This window comes from Trachinotus anak, unplaced genomic scaffold (assembly GCF_046630095.1).
Source record: "Trachinotus anak isolate AG129_WGS33_773 ecotype Australia unplaced genomic scaffold, CSIRO_AGI_Tana_v1 ptg000002l, whole genome shotgun sequence".
Taxonomy (NCBI): Eukaryota; Metazoa; Chordata; class Actinopteri; order Carangiformes; family Carangidae; genus Trachinotus; species Trachinotus anak.
In genome coordinates, this window is record NW_027273853.1 from 26559672 (window position 1) to 26586199 (window position 26528).

Consider the following 26528-nt stretch of genomic DNA (forward strand, 5'->3'; position numbering starts at 1 on the left):
CCCGATAATCAGCCAAGCCAATAATCAGTCGCTCCTCAGCTGCAGTGATATGGGGATCCTTAAGTGATTTATACAGATGTGACAGTACAAAGCAGGAGACTTAGAGCTGTCAAACAAAGTGATGTGTGAAGATTGAGTCTGGTACAGACCAAAACATACCTACGTGCTACACTGCTACCAGGGCCAAAGTGTCCCACAGAGAGCGACTGCATTTTAAAAAGATTAATTCTAACTTTTGTATTTGCATGATCATCTTTATTTCTCTTGTTTTTATCATTGAAGGAATATCTCTATCATCTGTTCACTTATAAGCTTCAGAGACATGAAACCCAAGAGCTCACGTTCATCCCCTAATGGCTACCAGTTTATTACAGCTTAACACAGAATCAACTTGAAGATTTTACTCATTACATTAAAATCACTTGAACTAGAATAGATAGAAGTGCTTCTACTGTGAGTTGCGTAACTTTGTCTGTATTTCACTGTATTTTTACCAAACATGCACCAATGTGAATTTCAGGGCCAATGTTGATAAATATCTGTTGATACAGTAACTGATACCCGATATCTTTCTAATGTTTCTATTACAACTGAGATATTTAGAGTTCCTTCACCATCCCCTAGAGCTGTGGTAAAGTTATTTGTAATAACCCTTAACCTTTTTTTTTTTTTTCCCACATAGACTAATGCCAGACCATCTTTACATGAGTGATGCCCTGAAATAACTCCTCTCACTTTGTGACATAATCCCTAGTCAGTGGTTATAGGTGTGGAAGTGAGTTTGCATCAGGGTTTCTGCCACAGATTCTCCCTCAGAAAGACCAGTGTCTTCCTCCAGGCGTCTTCCTGAGCACGAGAATGTGCCACCGTCTCTCCCCCCCACAGAACCATCACTGTGAAGACACGACAGAGCAGAAACTGTTCAAACAACAGAGCTGAGGTCCTGATGTTGGCGTGTTAACTTTCAGTCATTATGTGACTGTCTACAGTTTCCCCGTCTGAAAGTGAACCTACCACTGTGACGTGATTCCACTGGTTTAAAAGCGCTGACTCTGGTGTGTGGTGTGTATGGAGGCTCGATCAGGTGACCGGTGTTCGGGTACGACAGGACAGTCAGCAGGTGGCTGTTCCCTGCTCGAGCCATCATCTCCTTCATCTGGAAACAGGAAGTAAAACATAACGTGACTTGTAAATGTGCAAATTTGTATTTTTAGTGCCATTTTTATTGCAGCCATTTCTGATCTGTGAAGATTCTTTTAACGCTTCAGTTACTGTGAGATTTTAAGGCAGATTTCAAATGATAGAAATCAATCCAAATGTGTTGTTCCATTCTGGTGAGGCTCAGCCTGGGCATATGGGCCCAGCCTTGGGGTGTAGCCAAGGCCAGGCCATCGGGCATACCAGGCTTAGCTTCCCGGTCTCAGAAACACTGATTTATAAGGTGAAACTGCTTAACTCAGTGTTTTTATGGATTTAATCACCAGGTCTGTTGGTTTTGGTGAGAAGGACACCTCTGTGGAGAATTGGCTTCTGGTAAAAACCTCCTGAACGTCTGGGAAACAAGATGAAACAACAAACAGCTCAGCCCCCCCTCTCTGACAAGTGTTGATTATCTGTTAGTTTTGGATAGGCGGAGACCTCTGCAGAAAATCCTGCCCCTGTTAAAAACCTGCTGAACGATTGATACTGAAGAAATCCTAATTCTGAGTAGCTGATGGCAACGGTGGTGAAGACAACAACTCCCATGATCCCATGCTACTTCACAATGTCACAACTGTTTTGATTGGTAGGCCCCAAGCACAGAAAGATACACATTGAGTATTTAAATAATTGCCCACTGAGGGCTTTACTGTGAATAAAAATTGTCTTAAATCTTATCTGTATTTTATACAGATATAAGACACATTAAATGACAAGCGTAAAAGGGGCCTAAAATGAAATTCAAAATAGACTTTAAAAAAAATAATTGAGTTTTTGAATTATTTCACAGTTTTACTTTATAATTTACTGTGGTCATTTATGATTTGACTATTTTATAACATCTAACTGACTAAATTACATTATTTATTAAATATTGGTTACTCTGGAACTCTATATATCCCAGTACTCCAGTGTCCTCTCAGCTGTCAATAACGTTTAATTTAACATTTCTCATCCTGTTACTTCAAACCTGTGAACAAAGCTTGTATTTCACACAGGAGCTCATCGTGTCAGTGAACTCACGTCCATTGCAGACTCATAGGCGGGCCAGTTCCGATCGTCCTCACCTACAACCAGCAGCAGAGGACACTGGAGTCGTCCCACCTGCTCAGAGACAAACAGCAATTTAATGTTTCAGATTCCTTCACCTGCTGCACCTGTAATCATCTAACCAATGATTCCACAGGCAAATATCCTCTAATACATTCAGCGAACATTTTGTAATGGGAATTTTTGATATAACTCATGTGTGACTATGCAAAACTGTGTAACCAAAGACTGTGTGTGTGTGTGTGTGTGTGTGTGTGTGTGTATTTCTAATGAAGTTTTGAAGTAACCTTTGTACACCCTTTTCGTGGCTATGATGGAGACCTCTGGATGAGCTGATGCACATGGAGACAAGATATCAGGATGGCCTTGCCTTCCTCGCCATGATAAACACGTGTAGACAAATATATGTGAAGGTCTTGCCCGTCTGCCTTTCTGTTCATGATAAGGGTGTCTCGTTCGACCTCGGTGGAGACAGAGCTGTGGATTACAGTGACATTGTGTCTGGGGAGAGGCAAGCAGGTGAAAGAGAGGATCGCATCTCATCTTTGTGGAATGTGTTTTGGGACTATAAGACTGTGGCCCTGGAAAACATCTTCAGGCCACTCACTGTACTACTGTTCGGTTGTGTTTGTGTGACTCCATTCATGAATGTTTAAACTCAAGAAAGACAGCTGACGTGTGAAGATCTTCTTTCCAACTCTTTATTGAACAAGGTAATTTTTGCCACCACAATTTGTTCAGCAGTTTAGTTGTCCTGCTGGTGAGCGGTTTAGACAAATGCCATGTAGCTGCAACATTTCTGGTTTCATTCCTGCAGGGTAATGTAGTACTGTCATCTAAAGGCAGAAATGGTACAAACAAAAGAGACCAAGAACAGAGCAACAAAACTGAAGAAACTCACGTCCACTTTGAGAGAGGGGTTGGTGGGGATGGGCAGCAGCAGGTCTCGTAAAACCACCTGGTTCTCCTCATTTAAGCGAATCTTTCCGGCATTTCTGATTGGACAGAAAAACAAAAAAAAAAATTCAACTTCTCAGATTCTGACTGATGATGATTTAACTCTTCACTTTATGTCTGTTCATCTCCTTTTTGTTCAACTTACTCGCGACAGAGAAGCAAAAATTCTTTCAGAAATCCGTCAACCGGCTGCACATGAGTCCCACCAACACACACAGCACACCTGAGCTGGGAGACACACACACAGACACATAAAAAAAGGTCATAATGGCCTGATTACCAGCCCTTTAAGCCGGAGGCCTGATAGTAATTTGCAGTTTGTGAACCGCTGTTGTCGTGGGTATTTATTCTTCATCTGAAAATTTTTCAAAGACAATTTTTTGGTTTTACAAGAGATAAGAGATTGAGGATCAAGACTAACTGGTTTACATGGCAAAGGTATGTCTGGTTAATGGCCCCACCTCTGTGAGACTACACTGCAGGTTCCTGATGCTTTGGACTGTCTCCGACACAGTGGATCAGACGGTCCCAAACAGCACTAAGCTACATCATTTTGATGGAAGTCAGCTTCGTCTACACATTACCTTTACAACTTGGGAGTAAGCAGCCATTTTGAGGGTGACACTGGCTCCGACGGAAAGGCCCAGCATGGCGATCCTGCTGCCGAGGACCTGAGGATGCTGCTGCAGGACTCTGTAGGCCGCCTGAGACACAGAGATGAGACCAGGCTTTAAAACATATTTTGATAAATGAAGAAAAGAAATGTTTTACTTCGTGTTTTGTATCCATATCATTTGGTGGTCTACATCCTGTTTTATTGGTTTACTTAGGACTTGTGACTGTGTTTCCTGACCTTAAAATCTTTAGACAACAAAACAGTTCAAAAAGACAACTTTGTTTAGTTTCCTATTAAACAGTCTCCTCTGAGTTCATCCTTACTGGAACTGAGAGTTTACAAATAGAGAGGCCTATATGTAGAAAAGAATGTCCCAGAACTGTGTCCTCACCCCTTTGATTAATAAGACTGGGCATCCACCTCCAGGTAGAGTCCTGGACTCTGAGCCTTGACACAATCCTGTCTCTGAGCTGTGCAGGCAGCTCCTTCCTCCTCGTGGCTTAGTTTTTGCTCTGATATGATATGCATCCAAATCATGTCCAGTCAACTGAATTGACCACAGGTGGACTCCATCAAGTCCAGAATCAAGGTGTAGAAACAACTAAAATTAGAGGCACCTGAGCAAAATTTCAAGCGTCATAGCAAAGGGTCTGAATGTCGAATGAATGACGTTTCAGTTTTTCCTTTACATTACTTTTGCAATTTTTTAAAAATTCTGTTGTTGCGTTGTCATTATGGGGCACTGAGTGTAGACTGATGAGGGAAAAATGATTTTCTTATTTTAGGAAAAGGCCTCAACACAACAAAATGTGAAGAACTGAAGGGCTCTCAACACTGTATATTTGGGAAGCTCATCAGGTTTACCTCAAAGTACTTGTTGTCCACCATCTTCCCAGTTTCCATGGTGATTTTAGGCGTCAGGTAGTCAAGAGCCAGGGAGGCGATGCCATGGGAGGCCAACAGTGCTGCACGGTTCTCCAACAACTTCCCTCCACCCCCCCACAGGTCCAGGAGCCCGGGGAAAGGTCCAGGTCCTTCAAATGAGTCAAAACACCAAAGACTGTCAGTTTACATGACAATTATTTTAAATTTTTCAGATGTTTCTGCTTCTCTAGAATTTGATGGAAAGCTTTGTTCAGTGTTTCCTGCCAGTGTTTGTTACTCTGGTCTTCCCATAGTACCAGCAGGTTGCTACTAACTTAAGCTGAACTTGGTTAACTTTGGTGGTTGTTCTTTGTCCAAGCGCCTACTAGTTTTTTTTTTTTACCAAACACAGTTGATGTTTAAATTTTCTCAGACTATATCTCGACACTTCATGTCTCATTTCTTTAAACTCTTCTGCTGCAGCACTGAACACAGTCTTATGTCACCAGACACCTCCCTCCAGACTCTCCTCTGGTCCTACCTGGGGGCAGGAAAAGGGTCGCAGTGAGGTTGTCCTCTGTGATCGGGATCCTGCGAACACCAGGCGCCAAGTACCAACGCTCCACCAACACACCAGCCAGCGGCACCTGATCCACGAACCCCTCAGTCTGATAACCCTGGTAAACCGAGATTGTGATCTCCATGGGAGTCTGGACGTTCATCTTCCTCAGCCTGAAGGATGATGGGAGAATCAGCTCTGATATTAATAATTGATCCATTACTGATGTGTATCATCTGAACAGTTTTTGCCAAGTTAACGTACCTAAATCCAGGTTTGCTGCCTGGAACTGGTCTGAGGCTCCACAGTAGACCCATCTGTTCAACCCCAGAATATGTCCCACCCAGACTGGGATCCTCTGAAACTGTCAAGTTAAAAGTGTGAAAAATTATTTCTCATTTTGATGTTTATTCTCTCAAAAACTTTATGTATCTTCAAACATTTCTACATTAATTTTCCTGTATTTTCCAGGTCTCTGTATTGAACCATGTACCGTTCACAGTCCCGGTGGCGTCGGCAGTGTAGTGACCAAACGCCTCCCAGCTGTGTCCATCTTCACACTGGTGGAGGGCGTGGATGGTCAGCTGGAAACCAGGGGGAACATTCTGGACCAGGACAACAAACTTCTCGTCCATGAGTCCTCTGGACGGCTGGACTGACAGCTTCACACAACACTGCTTCTTGTCCATCCTGAACTGAGCAGACTGATAAAACAACCAGAGACAAACATGTCAAAATAAAACCATATCAATGTAAAGATAAAGAACAGCAATGAAAGGAGAACAACGTGTTCTTAAACTATCAAAAGTGAATGCAATTGAAACACAATAAAAGATCCTGTGTAATTTGATATTAATTGCAGGGAAATGGAGAAAGTGTTAAATTGGCACTTTGATAAATTCATTCCAAAGAATTACGAGGGTAACCTTGAAAGTTATACAGTCATTGCACAGCAGGTCAGCTGAAAATGTAAAAGTATGAAATTTATCTACAGGCAAGAAGACAATTGTCCATATAAGGAGAGTAAAGTTTCCAAGAACAACTGAACATTTACTTTGGGTTCAATGATTCCTCTGCAAATCAGTGACTGTCTCAGAAAATTGTCCATACATTCCACATTATTTATATTATTTGTTTCTTTATTTCATTTTTTTCTTTATTCTGCAGATTCCAGGTACAACGTCTTAGGTCTCTGTCCAGAAGAGCACAATTCTAGAAACAGCTAAGATACTGCACAGAACCCTCAAGCAGTTTCTGTTGTTGGAACACTGAGCATAGAATATATATATATATACACATTACCATTGAATAGTACAATATTATATATTATATTGCATCATAATGTAAAAATATACAGATGTAGTGTTTTTATTTCTACTTTAAAACATTCTCTCCGTGTTATTCAATGGCATGAAACAAGAGAGGAAGATTTCATACTGACGTTCTTGTCAGGGTTCACCCAGACAGACATTTTATGTTTGGACATCAGCTTTGATTCTGTTTGGACATTTGTATTCATTTCCTGTTTTATTTTGACATTACTTCCATGAGTTTTTCAAGTTTATTTACTTCCTGTCTTTGTCCTGTTTTCCCTCCTTGTTGATTGTCTGCCCCATCCCAATGTGTTACAGCTGTGTTCAATTGCCTTTGCCTTCTTTGTGTATTTAAGTCTCTGTCTTCGCCTTTATCTTCGTCAGTCCATCCATCCTCTTTCCCAGAGAACAGGTATCTCTCGCACCTGTTTTGCCCCAGTGTTCCCCAGATGATTCCTGTTGCTCTTGTATTATTTTTGGGGGGGTTTTGTTTTCAGTTTTGTCTGGATTTTGAGTTTATTCACTTTCACTTGGATTGTAAGTTTACTTTAAGAAATTGCCTTTTTTTTTACCTTCTCCCTGGACTGTTTGCATTTTGGTCCTCACCTCTCTCCAAAACCTAACAGTTCTTTTAAAGTCGCACTCAAACCACAGTTTACTCACAGTCCAAAGTGGTGGTGATCATCATGGTGCTGGGATTATAACCACCCACCTCCCAAAAACATGAAAACAACATTAACTCAAAGCAGAAAAGTAAAACATTGCAACAAGTTAATTTTTTGTGGTTTGAGGCAAATGAGAAGTGCAAACAGACCACACACAGTAAACACACACCTCCACCTAGAATGAGACCAACAAGAGAGTTAAGACACAGAGAGAGAAAACAGGGCTGGTGGATCAGGTTCCTGTGGTTTCCAGAGTGCTCTCCTCTCCAGCTCTCACATAGTACATTATTTGTTCTAAATTGCCTATATCTATATATCTTACTGCCTTTTATGTCTAGTATAACTACCTCTAATTATTAGCCCCTGGAAAATGTACTTATATTCTACTGCTGCTTTTATGCAACCATCTCCATGCAGAAATCTGTTAAATCTTTAGTATTAGCAGAAATTAATAGTTTTACTGTGCTGTTCTATGAGGTAACACTGTATTCTTTATAGAAACACATTTCTTTGGCCTCAGCTTATAACGTTGTTTATTATCATATATTTTTTGTTGTTGGGTTTATCTCAAATGGTCTTTTATTACTTTTACCGTGTAAGATTTATAACTTACTCCTATTACTTACCTATTTGTATGAATTTGGAACCATTTTTCTTGAAATATAAGTATTTGTTTTGTATAAAGAGTGCATGTATTATGAAATTGTTATTTTGTTTTAGAAATCCTCCTGATGAAGGGCCAGTCAACAGTAGAAGGAATCACATCCGGGGCCAACGCCGTGGAGCTCATGCTGCTGGAGATTACGCACGTAGCCAGTCACCGTTGAGGCCTAAAGAAACAGTCTGATGGAAAACGGAGGCAGACCCCGACACTCACAACATTCACCCACCTCGATTCGCCCCCAAACGTTGCCCTGGTGTACAGCCTGCACTTACAACAACTGCAAACCAAGCACCAGGTGACATCTTTGCTCTGTTTTTTGACAAAGAGGTCCTCAAAGTTATGTGTGCCAACACCAATAAATATGTTTGGGAGAAACAGGCCATGGGAAGGAGGATGGACAGATGGACTGACCTCATGCCCGAAGAAGTAAAAAAATACCTGGACTTGTTGCTGTATATGTCAGTCTGCAAATTCCCCAAAATGTCAGACTTTTGGCAAAAAAAAACTATATTTCACGTGTCCTTCCCAGCGACAGTGATGTCCAGAAATAGGTTCACTGTTATCACCAGCAACCTTCATATGAGTGATCCAGAGGAGGATACAGCAAATGAGGGGAAAAGGGGAACAGAGGAGTATGACCCACTCCAAAAACTAAAACCTCTCCTGGAGATGATCAGAACATGCTGCAAAAGTGTTTATCATCCAAAACAGCATATTTCTGTTGACGCAAGGATCGTTGCCACTAAAGCCCGGATAAAAATCAAACAGTATATGAAGGACAAGCCGACAAAGTGGGGGCTAAAGTTCTTTGTGCTGGCTGATGTAAATGGCTACACTGTAGATTACAAGTTCTACAATGGCAAGACCAATGCAGCTTCAGGGAAGGGGCTTTCTTTCGATGTGGTCACAGGGCTGGTGAAGAAAGACTACCTGGGCAGTGGCTACATAGTGTACTGTGACAATTTTTACACCAGCCCTCTCCTTTTTCGTCATCTGAGCCAACAAGGGTTTGGAGCGTGTGGCAATTACCGCCAGGGCAGGGTTGATGTCCCCACAACCCAAGAAAATGCTCTCAACAAAAAATCAAAAAGAGGCTCCATCCTGTGGATACGTGACAGTAAGCTGCTCTTTGTCAAATGGATGGACACCAGGGAAGTGTCCATGTGCACCACTGTCCACCCTGTTTACACTGGGGAGACTATCCTGCGGTGGCAGAAGGACAATGATGGGCAAAGTCAGAGGATCCCCGTGCCCAGGCCTACAGCAGTGGCTTAATACAACAAATACATGGAGGGTGTGGATACCTCTGACCAGATGTTGGGAACAAACTCGGTGCACAGGAAATCCAGAAGATGGCCAATGACTGTTTTTCAGCACCTGCTGGACATTGCTGTCACAAATAGTTTCATTGTGCACAAGGAGCTCAGCAAGGCACAGCAGCAGAAGGCCATGACACGCCAGGCTTTCCAGGAAGAGCTGAGTGTGCACCTACTTGGTGTGCCACTGCCCGGCCCACCTCGTCCTCCCACTCAAGGCCACTTCCCTATCCCAACCAACAAAAATGAGTGCACAGACAAAAGACAAAAGACAGCGTTGGGAAGGAAAAAGTGCACTCTGTGCCACAAAAGCACACCTTGGATGTGTGATGTGTGTCATGTGGGTCTCTGTCTTCAGGTGGACAGGAATTGTTTAAGAAAGTACCGCTGCTAAATTAAAAAAACGCCTGGCTGCTGACAAACATAACAGCCTGTAACATGGACTCAGAAAGCTCCAGAAATATAAAACTGTCTGAGTTGTTGTAAAATAGTTTGAATTAGATTTTTGCAATCTCAGAAATGTTCAATCTGCACTCTTCAAGACTTTATAAAAAGAAAGTTCAAGAGAATTAAATTCCGTTTTTGTCCTTTTCTTCTTATAACACACAGTTTTAGGTATTTAATTACATAAGAATGGTAAATACTTGACAGATTTTGAAAGTTCTACTTCTCCTGGAAAAAGGGTGTAAATTATTTACACATAGGGCATTTTTTGACACAATTATTGACAAAAATAGACAAAAAAGACCAAACGTTTTAATAAATATATCTATTATTATGGTGCTAAAAGGGTTAAGTTTATTTAGGGTGTGTGTTTAAGATTAATGTCAGGTCATGACAATAACATTTAATGTCCACACCACACTGAAATTATTTCCTTTTCTTGGCCAATATTTAAAGATGTTTTCAAATCAACTCTTACCTTAGTTCCTTCAACACATCCACAGAAGAACTGATCATTTACAAAGTGAGAGAAAGCCTCTCTGCATCTGTCCACTGAGTCCAATAACACAGCTAATTCTCAACCTCTATTTCCCTTAAATTACATAGTTTTTCCTTCCATTACATGTATGAACTACTGACTGTACAAACAGACACAGAACAGACCTCACAGCTGTTGTCTTTGTCTTTGGCTTTGTCGTCTGTCAGCTGTTGTTAGTCTCCTGCTGTTAAACTCAACAAAGAGTCAGGAAACTAAATCGTGAGTCTATATGAATCTGAATTTATTAAACCCTCTGAACCAAAGCGTCAGGCTGTGGAGCTTCTGTCTCCTCCCACTGAGACATCCCTCTGTCTGACTGTGTTGTGCTCTCACTTTCTCTTGTCTGTATCGAGTTTCAATGACATACAGCACAACCAAATTCACACGTTTTCTCTGCATGAATACACTCAGTCTCAGGACCACAGTTTCCACACTAAGTTATTCTTCTATATTTTTAACCAGTGCACAACATGAACTTTAACATAGAATAAATATTGTATAAATGATGTATTTCAGCTGACACTTTAACTGACTTCTCACAGTGATAAAATAATGTTTTAAGTACTGTACAGAAAATCTCTCAATGACTAACTCCAACTCAAACAATGGCAGAACAACCGTCTGAAGATATGGTGAGACAATAGCAAGAGCTTGCTTACACAGTGACATTATAATCCCTAGTCAGTGGTTATAGGTGTGGAAGTGAGTTTGCATCAGGGTTTCTGCCACAGATTCTCCCTCAGAAAGACCAGTGTCTTCCTCCAGGCGTCTTCCTGAGCACGGGAATGTGCCACCACTGTGACGGGATTCCACTGGTTTAAAAGCGCTGACTCTGGTGTGTGGTGTGTATGGAGGCTCGATCAGGTGACCAGTGTTCAGGTACGACAGGACAGTCAGCAGGTGGCTGTTCCCTGCTCGAGCCATCATCTCCTTCATCTGGAAACAGGAAGTAAAACATAACGTGACTTGTAAATGTGCAAATTTGTATTTTTAGTGCCATTTTTATTGCAGCCATTTCTGATCTGTGAAGATTCTTTTAACGCTTCAGTTACTGTGAGATTTTAAGGCAGATTTCAAATGATAGAAATCAATCCAAATGTGTTGTTCCATTCTGGTGAGGCTCAGCCTGGGCATATGGGCCCAGCCTTGAGGAGTGGCCAAGGCCAGGCCATGAGACCAACAAGAGAGTTAAGACACAAAGAGAGAAAGCAGGGCTGGTGGATCAGGTTCCTGTGGTTTCCAGAGTGCTCTCCTCTCCAGCTCTCACATAGCACATTATTTGTTCTAAATTGCGTATATCTATATATCTTACTGCCTTTTATGTCTAGTACAACTACCTCAAATTCTTAGTCCCTGGGAAATGTACTTATATCATAAAACTGCTTTTATGCAACCATCTCCATGCAGAAATCTGTTAGTAGTAAATTAGTAGTTTTACTGTGCTATGTGGTAACACTGTATTCTATATTGAAACACATTTCTTTGGCTTCAGCTTCAGTTTATTTAGGATGTGTGTTTAAGATTAACTAAAGGTGTTTTCAAATCAACTCCTACATTAGTTCCTTCAACACTTCCACAGAAGAACTGATCATTTACAAAGTGGGAGAAATCCTCTCTGCATCTCTGCACACACATCTGAATTTAAAGTCCTGTAAATGTAGAGTCCAATAACACAGCTAATTCTCTACCTCTATTTCCCTTAAATTACAGTTTTTCCTTCCATTCCCTTTATGAACTACTGACTGTACAAACAGACACACAACAGACCTCAGAGCTGTTGTATTTGTCTTTGTCTTCTGTCAGCTGTTGTTAGCCTCCTGCTGTTAAACTCAACAAAGAGTCAGGAAACAAAACTGTAACAGAGTTTGTATGAATCTGAATTGATTAAACCCTCTGAACCAAAGCCTCAGCCCGTGGAGCCCGTCCCCTCCCACTGAGACGTCTCTCTGTCTGGACACAAAGTGGCGTCGTCGAGTCACTGAAACTCCACATTCAGTCTGTTTAGATCCTGAGGAGGACAACATGGCCACCCCACACCTCCTGTGCTTTCTAAGCACAGTTTGTGATTTTCGTGAATTTAAATGTGATGAAGCACCAGTCTGGTCCTGTAAAGGCCAAGATCTGTAACTGACAGGTCACAGATGATGAGATTTGCAGAGGAGATACATACTCATCAATTGATTACCCTGGAGTTGTGATGCATTATTTCCAAACATGTTTATTAATCTTGTATTTCATTAATGTAATGATGGTACAGTATGACTGTCAGATACAGGATAAAAAAGGATGGATGACATTTTTAAATAATTAATCACTGATATCATCTAACAGTCAAAAGCTCCAACTATCCCCTGGTGTCAGTTTCATTTCATTATTTCATTTTTACACTAAATGATTAATCAATTAATAAAAATTAAAAAAAGACATTGGTCAATAATTACATTACAGTACCTTCATAAGGCAGATACATGGCCAGAAAAACCTAGAGTAAGGTCATTCAAAGTCAACAGGTGACATCAAAAACTGGAATTTAAGCCTGAGAGATAAACACCTAAAAGTGTTTGTTCCTTAATTCTAAGATGTGACATAGAGGTGTTCACATGGGGGAGTCTCGATGTGACCAGGTGGTCGTCAGCCTGCAGAGGTAGATGCGCAGTAACGTCAGTGGAAAGTTCGTTTCACCCCTAACTAAGACCGGGAACGAGATGAGTGACCACACTCCCTGGTCCCGGAAGTGACGGGGCAGAGAAGTACAATGACTGAGCCGGAGCGTAAGTTGCGACTATGGCCTGAAGGTAGGAAGGAGCAGTTCCTTTCATTGGCTGGTAAACCAGCGCGTCTCACACCAGCAATCATGAAACAGTCATTCTGATGTTTGAACATGAACTGAAGCTCCTGACCTGTATCTGCAGGATTTTATGAATTTCACTGCTGCCACGTGATTGGCTGATTGGATAATGATTGAGTCAGGGAAGTTTCATGCCAATCTAAAGCATAAAAGTGCTTCAGTTTTGACTGTGAGAAAAAATAACTCCTCTCATTTAGCAACTCTATTAGCTGTCAGCCTGATTACAGGTGGGACAAAGAGGTTGCGCCAGGGTTTGATCCACCGTACAGATTCTCCCTCAGAAAGACCAGCATCTTCCTCCAGGCGTCCTCCTGAGCGCGAGAATGTGCCACCATCTCTCCGCCCCACAGAGCCATCACTGCAAAGACAAAAGGCAACAGAAACAGCCGTCAGCACTGAGGTCCTGAGTTTCTGAGAGCCTGAGTTTGTGTCACCATCCTGTGAACCTACACTTCTGACGTGTGCTGACTGTTCTGAAAGCGCTGGCTCGGGCATGTGGCGTGTAGGGAGGTTCGATCAGGTGACCGGCGTCCGGGTAAGACAGGACAGTCAGCAGGTGGCTGTTCCCTGCTCGCTCCATCATTTCCTTCATCTAGAAAACAGGAAGTTACTGCTTTCTTATTGCTGTTTTTGCTGAAGTCACATTGGAAAAAGGCCCATTATGTGTACATCAAAATACATTTCAATTAAAGTGTTACTACAGAAATTAAAAGTTTTAAAAAGCTCATGAAATATTTCACAGAGTATTGGTTCATTTGCACATAATACTTTATTTATACATATTATCATTATTATTATTATTAATCTTTAATGTCTTACTAATTTACTCAGTAATGGCCCCTATGAAATTCCATACTCGTAACTATTCATCCTTTGGACTTGATTTATTCACACAGGAGCTCATCGTGTCAGTGAACTCACGTCCATTGCAGACTCATGGGCGGGCCAGTTCTGATCGTCCTCACCTACAACCAGCAGCAGAGGACACTGGAGTCGTCCCACCTGCTCAGAGACAAACAGCAGCATGGTTTCACATCTCTTTACCTGCCGCCATCACCTGGGGAATCATGTGTCTGTGGATTTTTGAGACATGATTCATAGCTAGAGGCGAAATGATCAACAAATATTTCAGTTTTTTGTAGATTCCCCAGAAAATGAAAGAATATAAACTCATCAACATCACTGTTTAGTTTCTAAACAAACCAGATTCCATGGGTGATAACACAAAATGCAAACCACCAGTTAACTAGGACAAGTTTTAATCAAAGAAAATCAATACTCACATCTACTTTTGTTGTTTCATTTTTGTGACCAAAAAAAAATCACAAAACTCAATAAATAATAACAATAAACTATATAAGAATAAGACAGAGACAGTCTTGCTGGTGGTACTCACGTCCACTTTGAGTGAGGGGTCAGTGGGGATGGGAAGCAGCAGGTCTCGCCAGATCGCCTGGTTCTCCTCGTTGAAACGAGTCTTTGCAGCATTTCTGATTGGATCCATGAAGAAAATGACTTTTTTCCCTAATTCCACTTAACTCAGACTTGACCAAAGTCTCAACTCACATCTTTCTGTCTCCTAAGGGAAGAACCCTTTAAATTTGGGTGCAGATCTCCAGTTTAAGCAGTGGATCCATGATCTTTCCTTAACATTGCAAGAATATTTCCCCTTGGTGGAGGTATATACGCTCTACTGAGTGACATTCTAATTTTTTACAAAGATTGTCCAGAGCCTGGTGCCAGAGGAAAGATTATGGGGTCATTAAAATCTAAAGGGTTTTTCCTCTGGGGCACAGGAACAGGATCAGGACATTCAATGACAACCTGGCCAGTAGTGGTTGAGTTGTTGAACTGAAATCTTCAAGTAACTGACAATAGATCAACTTACTTATTAAAGAAACCCAGTATTTGTTCCACAGTTCCATCAACTGGCTGCACATGACTCCCACTAATACACACCGCACACCTGAGCTGGGAGACACACACACAGACACACAAAAACCAAAAGAAAAACAATTAAAGCAGCACTACTACAACTATTTCTTTCTTCATGAATTCTGAGTCCTTAAAAGTCTGTGTTGGGTTGTTTATTGACTGCTGGTTACAACTTGACTATTTAAAATAAGTTTCACTCAGGTTTTAATTTTGAAAACAGTTTCTTTCATTCAATATTGTGTGTTGCTGGTTCAACACTGGATATTCTTAGTAGTGCATTTCAAATTTGGGGAGAAAGATCGCAATTAGTGCATCATGATTGCGATAATACCTAAAAATCCAGCCTTTTCTCATCAGCCTTAGATGCTATTAGCCCTAGACCACTGCTGGTTGAGAAAAAAGAGAAAATTAAGAATTAAAAAATTTAGGAAATTATTATTTTAGTTGTGTGGTGCCATCCTATATCGTTTAACTCTGCTCTCCTGGTTTATAAACTTCAGTTAACAGATTTCATTTCTTGTCTGGTTAGCTAGTTTGCTAACTGACAGCTATGGTTAGCTGACAAGCCAACCAGCTACAGCATGCTACCAGCCAGTTAGCATGTTTTCAGTTAGTGTGCCAGCATCAGTAGCTCAGCAGCACTTTCCTACAACAACCATCAGTAGCGACTACGTTTTCGGCACCATAATACAACTGAGAGTCAAAAATGCAGCAACAGTATTTCACTTGGCTAAAGCTGTGACCTTTGAGACTGGTGACTTTTACTAAACTTGTGGAGCTAAATTAAAAGAATAGGTTGACAGTAGAAGCTGCAGTCACCAGCCGGTGAACTGAGCTGGCTCTGTCAAAAGGTAGCAAGACTTGCTTTCTAACATCTCTAAATTTATTTGCCTATTTCTCAGTCAGGAGGCTGCAGAGGGTTACTGATCAAGTAACCTTCAAGTCAAGAACCCCCCAAGGTGCACAGAAATAAGAGTGGTATCAATTATCTCATTTAAGAAAGCAAGAAAGCAAGAAGTCTAACTTTTCCTTTATTAAGATGATATATTTGTCTTACCTTTACGACTTGGGAATAAGCAGCCATCTTGAGGGTGACACTGGTGCCAAAGGAAAGGCCCAACATGGCGATTCTGCTGCCGAGGACCTGGGGATGCTGCTGCAGGACTCTGTAGGCCGTCTGCAGCAGGACAACATGTCAGAAAACAAACTACTGCAGCTGCAACAGAGACCAATTTTAATCTGGACTCTCATAACTCATACCATTTATATTAAAATACATATCAAAAAAGACCACGGTGATGGTGACAAGTAGATTGTTCATTACATGTCACAAACTTCTGATGGATGGACAAACACATTTCAATAAACCAGCTCTCATTGTGCCATGGCAGCTGGTATATCGGTGTGAAACAGGCTGTTATAATCTGAGTGGGATCTTTGAGTGTCAGAGGACTTAAGTTGTGCAATCATGTTCCTGATTGCAAAATAAATGCTGTATAATCTAACTGAGGACCTCGCCTCATTTGTCTATTTTCTTTCCTGTTAAAGGGTTCCTCCTGTGTTTCCTACCTGAATTGAATGTTTCTATAAAAAGAAGGTGCAGTATGTTGTACAGAAAGGCCCCTGAGGCAAATTTGTAATGATGTGATTTTGGCAGAACATATTAGATTGACTTTCTTAATGTTCCTGTCTCCAGTTTGATGCCAGGCTGTTAACCTGGTTAACAGTTATGACTTTATTACACTACACGGTTAAGCAATGATTGATGGATGGATCAGAATAAAAGCACTTGAGGACTCAGGCCCCATGTCCAGTCTGATATTTTCAGGTGTGCCGCAGTGGTGGGAGCAGGGGAACTAAGTTACCAGGGCCCCAAACTGGGGACGACCCCCAGAATGCCTGAAATGAAATCATTGGTTTTGTCATAATTTGGAAATTTTACATCATTGGCACAATAAGTAAGTTATAATTTAACATGAGTGCTTCATTAGGAGAGTAATGAGAGTAATAGCAGGAACTAATCCTGTTTTTTAGTTTCAATATTTGGCCTGTCTTTATGTTCCTCTTATGAAATACCATTGTAGGCCCTGAGTAAAATCTACTTTCTGCGTTTATCTTATGTTGTTGTGAAGCCTCAAGGTGAAGCTTCACACAGTGAGTACACTATGTTGAGAAAAGAGGCTTAACTATGCAGAGATTTTAGATTGTGCAGACTTTCTTCATTTTAGGTTAACCAGTAACCACTACAGATGAATGGGTTTAAACTTGTTGATTTAGTCATTTGCACAGGCACAGGAAGGGGGCCCACTGAGACTACATATGTAGATTTTTTTGCTAAGACCCTGGATATTTTTAAGGTAAAATATACTTGAATTTAAATCAATAAGACTCATTCTTTCAGGGTTAAATTCTCACTGACACTTCCTCCAGTAATCTTTGAATTCAACACCTGAGCTTCTCCGGTCTGTGAATGACTGTCTCTGTAAAGGTGAATGAACCTCTGAACCGTGGTTTTATTGATACATAAACAATCACAGAGATAACAGACACACAACCTGGAAACTGCAGCTAAGACTTTTAACCTACATGACTCAACAATATTAACAGAGTGTGACTAACCATCTCACACCCAAAACAAGAGATTAGTATGCAGGCTCCTCAAGAATTTGAGGACCTGTGGCCATATCAAAGAAACTTTCTAACTTGCAGATCCTATCCTACCTGTACGGTAACCAGAGTAATTACAGTTAGGACCTGATATCTTAGGTCCTAACTGTCCTAAATAAACTCTCCTAACTTTAGGATAACTGTTAATCTGTCTTAGCATTAATTTTTCTTACTTGTTTCATCCATTTGGCTGCTCTTTTATGGCTTTTACACAACCAACTGACCCTAAAGATGTGTTGTGGTTCGATGACTAAAGGCTCGTGGTCCAGCAGTTAACTGAGCAGCTACGACCAGCTGTGGAGACATGGGGCTCTCCTGGTTGTGGTGCAACTACCGGCTTTGATTTCTGCTAATACTGAATAGCTAATAGTAATATGCCAGAGCTCTATGTGTGTGCGTGTGTGTGTGTCAGCTTGTTGGATTTCTGCTACTCCCTTGTGACCAACATATGCAGGTTCATATGAAATGTTATTTTGGGAAATTCATCAGGTTTACCTCAAAGTACTCGTTGTCCACCATCTTCCCAGTTTCCATGGTGATTTTAGACGTCAAGTAGTCAAGAGCCAGGGAGGCGATGCCGTGGGAGGCCAACAGTGCTGCACGGTACTCCACCAACTTCCCTCCACCCCCCCACAGGTCCAGGAGGCCGGGAAAAGGTCCAGGTCCTTCAAACAAATTAAAACACCAAAAACAGTCCGTTTACATGACAGTTAATTCACACGTTCTAGTTGCAGCTTAATTACGCTGAACACTGATAGCTAGTCCAAGCACCCATGTGGCAATAGAAAAGTTTTGTTTTGTTTGTCTACATCTTCTTGTGTGTACGGCTGAACAAGCTGAATCATCACTCAAGCCTACATCCAGACAGAAACAGCTCCTAAACATCTAAACTGATGTACCACACATCTGACCCAACACACCATAGTGCATCAGCAGTACCACACAGAGAAGAAGACACATCATATGAAAGGGCTTTCTGGATTTTTTAAAGAGGGTACTGTGGTTTTTAGGATTTTGTTGGTTGTCATCTAAAGTCGAATCTACCACACTTAACAACAGAAAAGCAAACTCACTACTGAAACAACAAGGGTTCATCACTTTTTGGTGGGACTCATGGCAGTGGACTCTAGACAACAAACCAGAACCTGTGCAGGATCATTGTGTCTGAGCAACGAAGCATAAAAACAGCTGGCTGTTAAAAACGAGGCTTAGTCCTGGGTCCCATCCTCTTCTACACAAGTACTCTTGGTGCTGTGCTACGCTGACGACACCCAGCTATTCTTCTCTCCCTGCTGCAGCTCACATCCACTTTAAGACTCCAGTTCTTGTCTGAGCTCCACCTGCAAGACATTTCCCTCCAGACTCTCCTCTGGTCCTACCTGGGGGCAGGAAAAGGGTCGCAGTGAGGTTGTCCTCTGTGATCGGGATCCTGCGAACACCAGGCGCCAAGTACCAACGCTCCACCAACACACCAGCCAGCGGCACCTGATCCACGAACCCCTCAGTCTGATGACCCTGGTAAACCGAGATTGTGATCTCCATGGGAGTCTGGACGTTCATCTTCCTCATCCTGAAGGATAATGGGAGAATCAGCTCTGATACTTATAGCTAAACAGTAATGATGGGTATCATCTGAGCAGTAATGGTCTTGTTAGTGTACCTGAGTCCAGGTTTGCTGCCTGGAACTGGTCTGAGGCTCCACAGTAGACCCATCTGTTCAACTCCAGAATATGTCCCGCCCAGACTGGGATCCTCTGAAACTGTAAAGTTAAAAGTGTGAAAAATTATTTCTCATTTTAATGTTTATTCTCTCAAAAACTTTATGTATCTTCAAACATTTCCATATAAATTTTCCTGTATTTTCCAGGTCTCTGTATTGAACCATGTACCGTTCACAGTCCCAGTGGCGTCAGCAGTGTAGTGACCAAACGCCTCCCAGCTGTGTCCATCTTCACACTGGTGGAGGGCGTGGATGGTCAGCTGGAAACCAGGGGGGACATTCTGGACCAGGACAACGAACTTCTCATCCATGAGTCCTCTGGACGGCTGGACCGACAGCTTCACACAACACTGCTTCTTGTCCATCCTGAACTGAGCAGACTGATAAAACAACCAGAGACAAACACGTCTAAACATGGTCAAAGTAACGCCAAAACATCTGACTGGACAGATAATGAACAACAATGAAAGGACAATACTATAAGATGGTGAATTCAGTTCACCATAGAGCATTAACTTTTTTTGGTGTGAGACATCCACTTTCATGCTCACACACTGACGTCACCCAGATATTATTCTAAATAATGCTATATATGTATATATATCCCTCTCAAAGCCTGTCAATATAGGTTGATATCATATACAGTGGGTTCCAAAGGTCTGAGACTGAGATCAATTAATTAGAATAACATTGATCAGCATATAGAATTCTAATATGTATGTTGTTTTAATAAATTGGCAAACATAAATTAAATATATAACGTTAACATATATGGTCACAACATGTTAAACCATATAAATATTAATCATATGGGTATTTTAATACGTACATATAAACATTCTACAATGAGTATTTCATATATGTTATAAATAATAATGATATCTATAATATTATCTTCATAAATTCAGAGGATGGAAATGAGAATAATCCCAAAATAGAAAAATAAATCCGGCCCAGAATATGCCCGGTTCCACAGCAGCATGATTGTCTGATGCTGCTTCCACATCTGGACCAACACACAGAAAATCTGGAGTATAACATCCAGATTCTGCCCAGATGTGAAATGATATGGTCCATACCCTGGCTGAGGACCCTGGCATACAGTGTGGACCTAAAGTTTCATTGTGCTACCTGGGATATATCCCCCTTTGAAGTGGAATATATGGCAACATGCCTCTTGATAGAGGGATATATGTCATACTGTATATTACATCTCTGGATGGTTCGTAAAGTACCTCAAAGCTCATGTGCTTGATTAATCAGTCAACCACCGGTTTGAAGCAACCAGCATCATACAGAAGTTTGTTTCGGTGGATTTTTAACATGTAGGTTTACACCATAGTTGTAAATGAGATTAGTTATGTAATGTAGATTAGATTCAAGTGTTGCCCAACAGCCGTAACCCGACACGGTTGCGTGTGCACTGGGGTTGGTGTGCGTCTTCTTCCGAGTCTGAGATTTATTGAGTCAGTAGAGTCTGACGAATTGTTTCTACTGGGAAACAAATGGCTTAGAAATGTATTTGTCACTTGTATTCCCCAACAAACGTGAACATGAGCTCAAAGTCCAGAAAAACAGTGTGTGTACTTACAGTCGGAGCGGACTGGGGGCAGACAGGAGCGGTCCCTGGAGAGAGGCAGGAGCTGCGGGCCGTCCTCACAGGCTGCAGCTTGTGTCTGCTGGTGTTGGACTCCTCTCGGGGTTGAGACAAACTGTGCGTGGTTCCAACAATAAATAACCCATCGTTACTGTGAACTTCAGCACCCACCGTGTGGAGCCTCTGTCTCCTCCCGAGGAAACATCACCCTGTCCGGACACCAGATGGAGCCACCGAGCCGCTGAAACTCCACATTCAGTCCGGAGACATGCTGGGGGGGGGGGGGGGGGGGGGCTGAAGTCACATGACTTGACTCAACTTAGCCTTTAAGGTCCCATATTGTATAAAGATTTCCACCTCAAGTTGAATATTTTCCTCATAGTCTTATTCCAAGAGTCGCACTCTTGTACAACTGTGTATGTTGCATTGACAATAAAGATATTCTATTCTATTCTTCTTTTTCTTTTTTGATTATAAAGCAGGTCTAGGTTCTACATTAATACTGTGAAAGGATCAAGGCCTCAGTCCACAGAGGAACGCACACAGCCTGTATTCAGGACCTGACCTCAGGACTTAATGTAAGTTTGAAGCGGTCACTGCTCTCAGCCACGCCCCAAGCCCCGCCCACCTGCACACGGCATCCAATCATGCAGGATTTGGTTTCTCTGGGTGTTTACCTGTTATGGACTATACTTTTATTCAATCACTCAGAAAGCAGTCAGCCAATCAGAAGAGAGACCCAGAGCCTCACATATTATTTCTTTAAAATTATACTTTTCTGTGTAAGTCTTTGCATCGTGTTGCCCATAATTTCTGGCTTCATGTCCAAAACAAACAAACAAACAAACAAAAAAACAAAAAAACAACCACATCACAGATGCTTCAGTCAATTTATTGATGAGTTGAGACAGAGACAAACATTTCAGCCAATAACCTTTATCAGATTTCAGGGATACATGTTCCATGCTGTACTGCACGTTTGCTTGCATATTCATTCGTTTCTTATCTCGCTGTTGGGTGGAAACTGTCTATGTATTTTCTTTTTTTCCCCATAAATTGCTGCTATGGGTCACCCTTTATTTCTGTAGGTTTTAACAAATATTCAACCTAAAGGTATTAACTTGGGACTAAACCTTGCAATGTTCATTTATTTGAAAAACATCATACATACATACTAGGTTTCCACGCAAGGGCAACAATTGACAAATTCTCTTTAGTCTCAGTGTCATTAACAACATTTGGCAGAACAAATATGTTTGGAATTGTAGGTCAGGAATTGACAGAAATAAAGGTTTGGAGAAAGGTCAATAAGTTGGATCTCTTCCCTCAACTTCTGCAGCATCTAACCTTTATTGCATGCTATTATCTCTCTCTTTCCTGGTTTTCCAAGCCTCTAACCTTAATTTCACATTAACATCTGTCTCTCTTCACTGCCCATCAGCCTCTGACTTGACATCTTTCCTATGGTCTCCCAGCCTCTAACTTTCAACACATGCTTCTGTGTCTCTGTCCTCTGGTCTTCCAAGATTCAAAAGTTCCTCACATGCCTACATCTGTGTCTCTCCTCCCCCAGCGTCTAACTTTCGTTTCATGGTAATATCTGTCTGTCTCTCCACTGGCCATCAGTCTCTTTCTTTCCACACTAACATCAGTTTTTCACTGCTCTGGACTCCCCAGCAACCAACCTTCATCTCACTCCTCTAGTCTTCAAAGCCTCTAAATATCTGTCTCTCTCCTCTGCTCTCTGTTTTATTGCTGACTAATATCTGTCTGTCTCTCCTCTCATTGGCCTAGCCTCTAACATTTCTTGTACGGTACCGTTTCTCCAGCCTCTACCGTCATCGCACCCTGACATCTGTCTCTCCCTCCACTGTCATTCAGCCGCTAATTTTCATCCGAAGATAACATCTCTCTCTTCTTGTCTCCCCAGCCACTAACCTTCATCACATGCTGACACCAGTCTTTCTTTCCTCTGTGTGCCCAAGCCACTAATCTTCATCATGTGCTCACATCTGTCTCCTCTGGTTTCCATAGAAACTAATCATGATTTCACACTAACATGGGTGTCTTTCTTCCCTGACCTTTAGCTACTACCCTTCATTACAGGTAACATCTGTCTCTCTCTCTCCTCTGGTCGTCCTCTAAAAATTCTTGCACACAGGCGGTTAACATAGTCAGGTGCCATGTCCCGTTCATCACCAAGACTAAAGATTAAGTCTAAGCTCTGTGTTAGACTAGATTTAGATAATATTGTTATTTTGGCCTTGTTATATCGAAAGTTTTTTAAAGACCAGACATCATAGAAATCCAGTGTAATTATGTCAAAGCAAGAGAAGAGAAAATACTAAAGACTGTTATGAAGAAAAGTTATACTTACTCATTTTATTCCAGTGAATGTCCTTCTGCTCAGCAGCTCACGTCTCCCTTTTTCTGTTTTAAACTTATCTCTGCTCGAGTAAAGACTCAAATAATAAACCTTACATCTAAAAACTGTGAGGAGCTGTGTTCTCTCCTTCGTCAGTTATAGATCTCTGCAGGCTGCTTTCACTTCCTAATGATATGCTAGTTTCAAACAAACCAATAAAACTGTGAGGACAAAGGTCGTAGGTGGACTGTCCAACATTAAGGCAAGGGGTTAGGATGTCAGTTTAGCCTTGGGCCAGTTTCTTTTAAATCCATGGGTTGGTGGGCTGTCTATTTTAGCACCAGGCACCGTGCACTGACTACAGTACAGCCTGAAGTGTGACTGTCTGTCATTCACTCTCAACTTGGATAAAAATACGAGCAAAGTCAATGTCATGTCTCCCGACAATTCCACACACCCTTTGACCTTTGACCTCTGAAGAGTATGGGGGGGGGCAGGGTTTTTTTAATCCGACTGAGTGCACAACAACAAAGTGTGGTTGTCAGTCAGCACCAAAACATCCATCTGTTTTCTGGGGGCCCTCTGAAAGGGCCAAAAACACATATATGTGACAGGTAAAAGGGTTCTTCTGATTCCCTCCTGCTGCTCCTCTGCTTTTCATTTTTTTAAGGAGCTAATTTGTAAGTTTTGTTATTGTCACCAACATTAGCATTAGCAACCGTTTACTTACCAGTCTTGCCAAGAACTTCAACCGTTGTTGGGCAGAATGGACTCTGAACATATCATATCCAAACATAATGAGACCAGGAGGGTGCTAGCTGGTTAGCATGCTAACTTCAGGAGAAGACAGGGCAAAACAAGATGGTTGCTTTCCACATCTGGAAGCAGCTGTTGGTAGATAAAGGAATGAAGTTTGATGCTGAACTCACAATGTGTCTTGTTGATCTGTAAGTAAACAGCTTTTGCTGATATTGGCTATGTAGCAACAGCAAAACTCAAAAATAGATCCTCTAAAGAAATTCAGCCATTTAAGGAAACAATCTTTTTTTTATTTTTTAACAAACCTGTGATATTTCTGGCATTTGAAACATCTACATGTGTCTAGTAGAGAAATAGGTCCAGGATGTGTTTAACCTAGCTTAGCACAAAGACTAATGTAATGGAAATGTACATACTGTCATGTATGCATGTTCTATAATGTGTTCACTCACATGGAAACTGCTGAAATTAGACTTTTCTACAGCACACTCCTTTTCTTGTTAGTTTCTGCTTTGTATCAGACAGCAGGGACTAAATGTATCCAAGAGGAAGATGCTGTGCAGAGAAGGTGAAGGTTGGGATAGTCTTCCTCTTATGAACCTGATGTGATTGTTCTTCCTCTTGTCTTTCAGCTCAGACACTTGTTCAATGACTGACCCCTTTTCAAAGGCTTTAATGAAGGCCAAAAAGACAACTTAGTCTCAGCCAACTTCAATGAATTTTCACCACAACTGTAAACAGGAAGAAACTTCTACTGCAGCTCCATCAAAAATAAATCCAACTGAGTTCTGCAGCAACAGATCCTCAGAAAAGAAGCAGCTACACAGGCAGCAATGGCAGAAGATACTGTTCATATGGAAGGAGCTGTTAATGCTCAGACTGTGGTCATAAATCGCAACATGGGTCACATCTTGGAGAAGCTTGCAGCTTTGAAAAGGAGAATGGATGGAGATGACCAGAATGGACTAACAGAGTAAGCCGTGTCTATTGAAATACGACTGCTCGCCCTAACCCAAACAACCATAATCTAATCTGCGTTCCGGCCCCCGCAGCACCGGCCTTGGCCAAGGCCGGTGCTGGAACAACTCCCCCACGAGATCTCTGCAGTGAGACGCTTCTACTCCTACCCCCCCCCCCTCCTCCACGGACACCTGTGGATTGTTGACTCCGTCCAGGAACCGATCAAGGATGTCTCCATGGCAACTTGCTGTGTTATCGCGATGACACCCTGCGAACTGAGGCACTGATTGTGAACTAGACGAAGCGACTCCCCAGGCCTATGCACACACACACATTCACGGACACCTCTTACATGTACATATGCAACTCACAACCCAACCCCATCCCACGCCTTCGCCGCTTCCTCCCATCCAGCGCGGCGGGCGGGGTCCGATAGCTGCGCCTTCATGGCAGCGGCTGTGGCTGGCTGCCTGTCTGCACTGGAATCACCTCCTCCCCCCTTTACCCCCTCCCCTGGAGCAAATTGTCTTGAGTCACTGTGTTGTAAGATGTGTTTGTTTATATATGCCTATGTTGCTGAGGTTTTTTTTCCCGAATCCCACACTTTACCCCCCCCCCCACCCCCCCCCCCCCAGGAGTATAGTTTGGGTTCTGTTATTTTTTCTCCTCTCCTCTCCACTTGTTTTTCCCCATTCCTCCTTTTTAAATGGCGCCGCAGATGGCTGCCTCTGTGTTTTGGTGCGCTCTGCACCATTCACCAGCACAAATTCCTTGTACGTGAAAACATACTTGGCAATAAACCTGATTCTGATTCTGATTCTGATTCTGATGTACACTGGTTAGCTGCTTGCTAACCTCCAGCTAAGAAACAGTTTTTACTCTTCACCCCTCTGACCAGACACTCCTCAATAACAAAGATAAATGAGTGATGATAAATCAGTGTCTCTGTAAATCATCCTCATTTATCTCAGCTTATTATTTCAAAACACAACGCACTCGGGTGATGAATGACCAGCAGCTCCCAGCAGCCCCCGCTGGATGCTATGATGCTAATCATGCTAATAACAACTCAGTGTGAAAAAAAACATATTGGGACGAGTTAGGAGGTCAAAGGTCAGCTGTCTAAAGCCCGATGAGAAATGTCTCTAACCACGCCTCCTCGGCTTTCCCCACACACACACACACACACACACACACACACACTCACACTCACACACACACACACACACGGAGTCTAAATCACTGACTGGTTAAAGGGAAGCAGACAGAAAAGCTCAGCTGCTTTAAAATATATTCAAACACTTAATATTCATGGGAGTCATACGTCATTGTCTGTGTATTTTGACGTGATGTGAGGAGGAAACTGGGAGGAGAAGTGGGTGTGGGTGGAGTTCAGGGGGAGGGGTCCTCATTCACAACAAGGAGACACAAAGGAGGGGACACCTGTTACCATCTGGACCGAGACTGTCGTGTTTTGTGAAATTGAATTCA

The 26528-nt window shown here is 42.0% G+C and overlaps 2 protein-coding genes across 7 annotated transcripts; both read right to left on the reverse strand.

Annotated features, from left to right (window-relative positions):
* Positions 1-532: 532 nt before the first annotated feature.
* LOC139606389 (peroxisomal succinyl-coenzyme A thioesterase-like) lies at positions 533-10975 on the reverse strand. 6 transcript variants are annotated; one of them, XM_071458546.1, is made up of 11 exons: positions 10312-10975; positions 5740-5950; positions 5511-5610; positions 5229-5419; positions 4688-4857; positions 3792-3911; positions 3353-3435; positions 3152-3245; positions 2224-2304; positions 1015-1156; positions 533-893 (listed from the first exon to the last, which is right to left on the reverse strand). In XM_071458546.1, the coding sequence occupies exons 2-11, from the start codon at positions 5933-5935 to the stop codon at positions 787-789; spliced, it is 1284 nt and encodes a 427-aa protein (XP_071314647.1). In that variant the 5' UTR covers positions 5936-5950; positions 10312-10975; the 3' UTR covers positions 533-786. The 6 variants fall into 6 exon arrangements, with proteins under 6 accessions (XP_071314647.1, XP_071314669.1, XP_071314658.1 ...); XM_071458576.1 differs by lacking the exon at positions 533-893 and adding an exon at positions 2538-2727 and having other exon boundaries at positions 1016-1156; XM_071458592.1 differs by lacking the exon at positions 533-893 and adding an exon at positions 1482-1552 and having other exon boundaries at positions 1023-1156.
* A 1411-nt stretch (positions 10976-12386) lies between these two features.
* Positions 12387-21143, reverse strand: LOC139606428 (peroxisomal succinyl-coenzyme A thioesterase-like). The gene is made up of 11 exons (XM_071458624.1): positions 20948-21143; positions 19526-19736; positions 19297-19396; positions 19016-19206; positions 18132-18301; positions 16027-16146; positions 14923-15005; positions 14431-14524; positions 13956-14036; positions 13485-13626; positions 12387-13392 (listed from the first exon to the last, which is right to left on the reverse strand). Exons 2-11 carry the CDS (start codon positions 19719-19721, stop codon positions 13256-13258), a joined length of 1314 nt encoding a protein of 437 aa, XP_071314725.1. The 5' UTR covers positions 19722-19736; positions 20948-21143; the 3' UTR covers positions 12387-13255.
* Positions 21144-26528: the final 5385 nt, after the last annotated feature.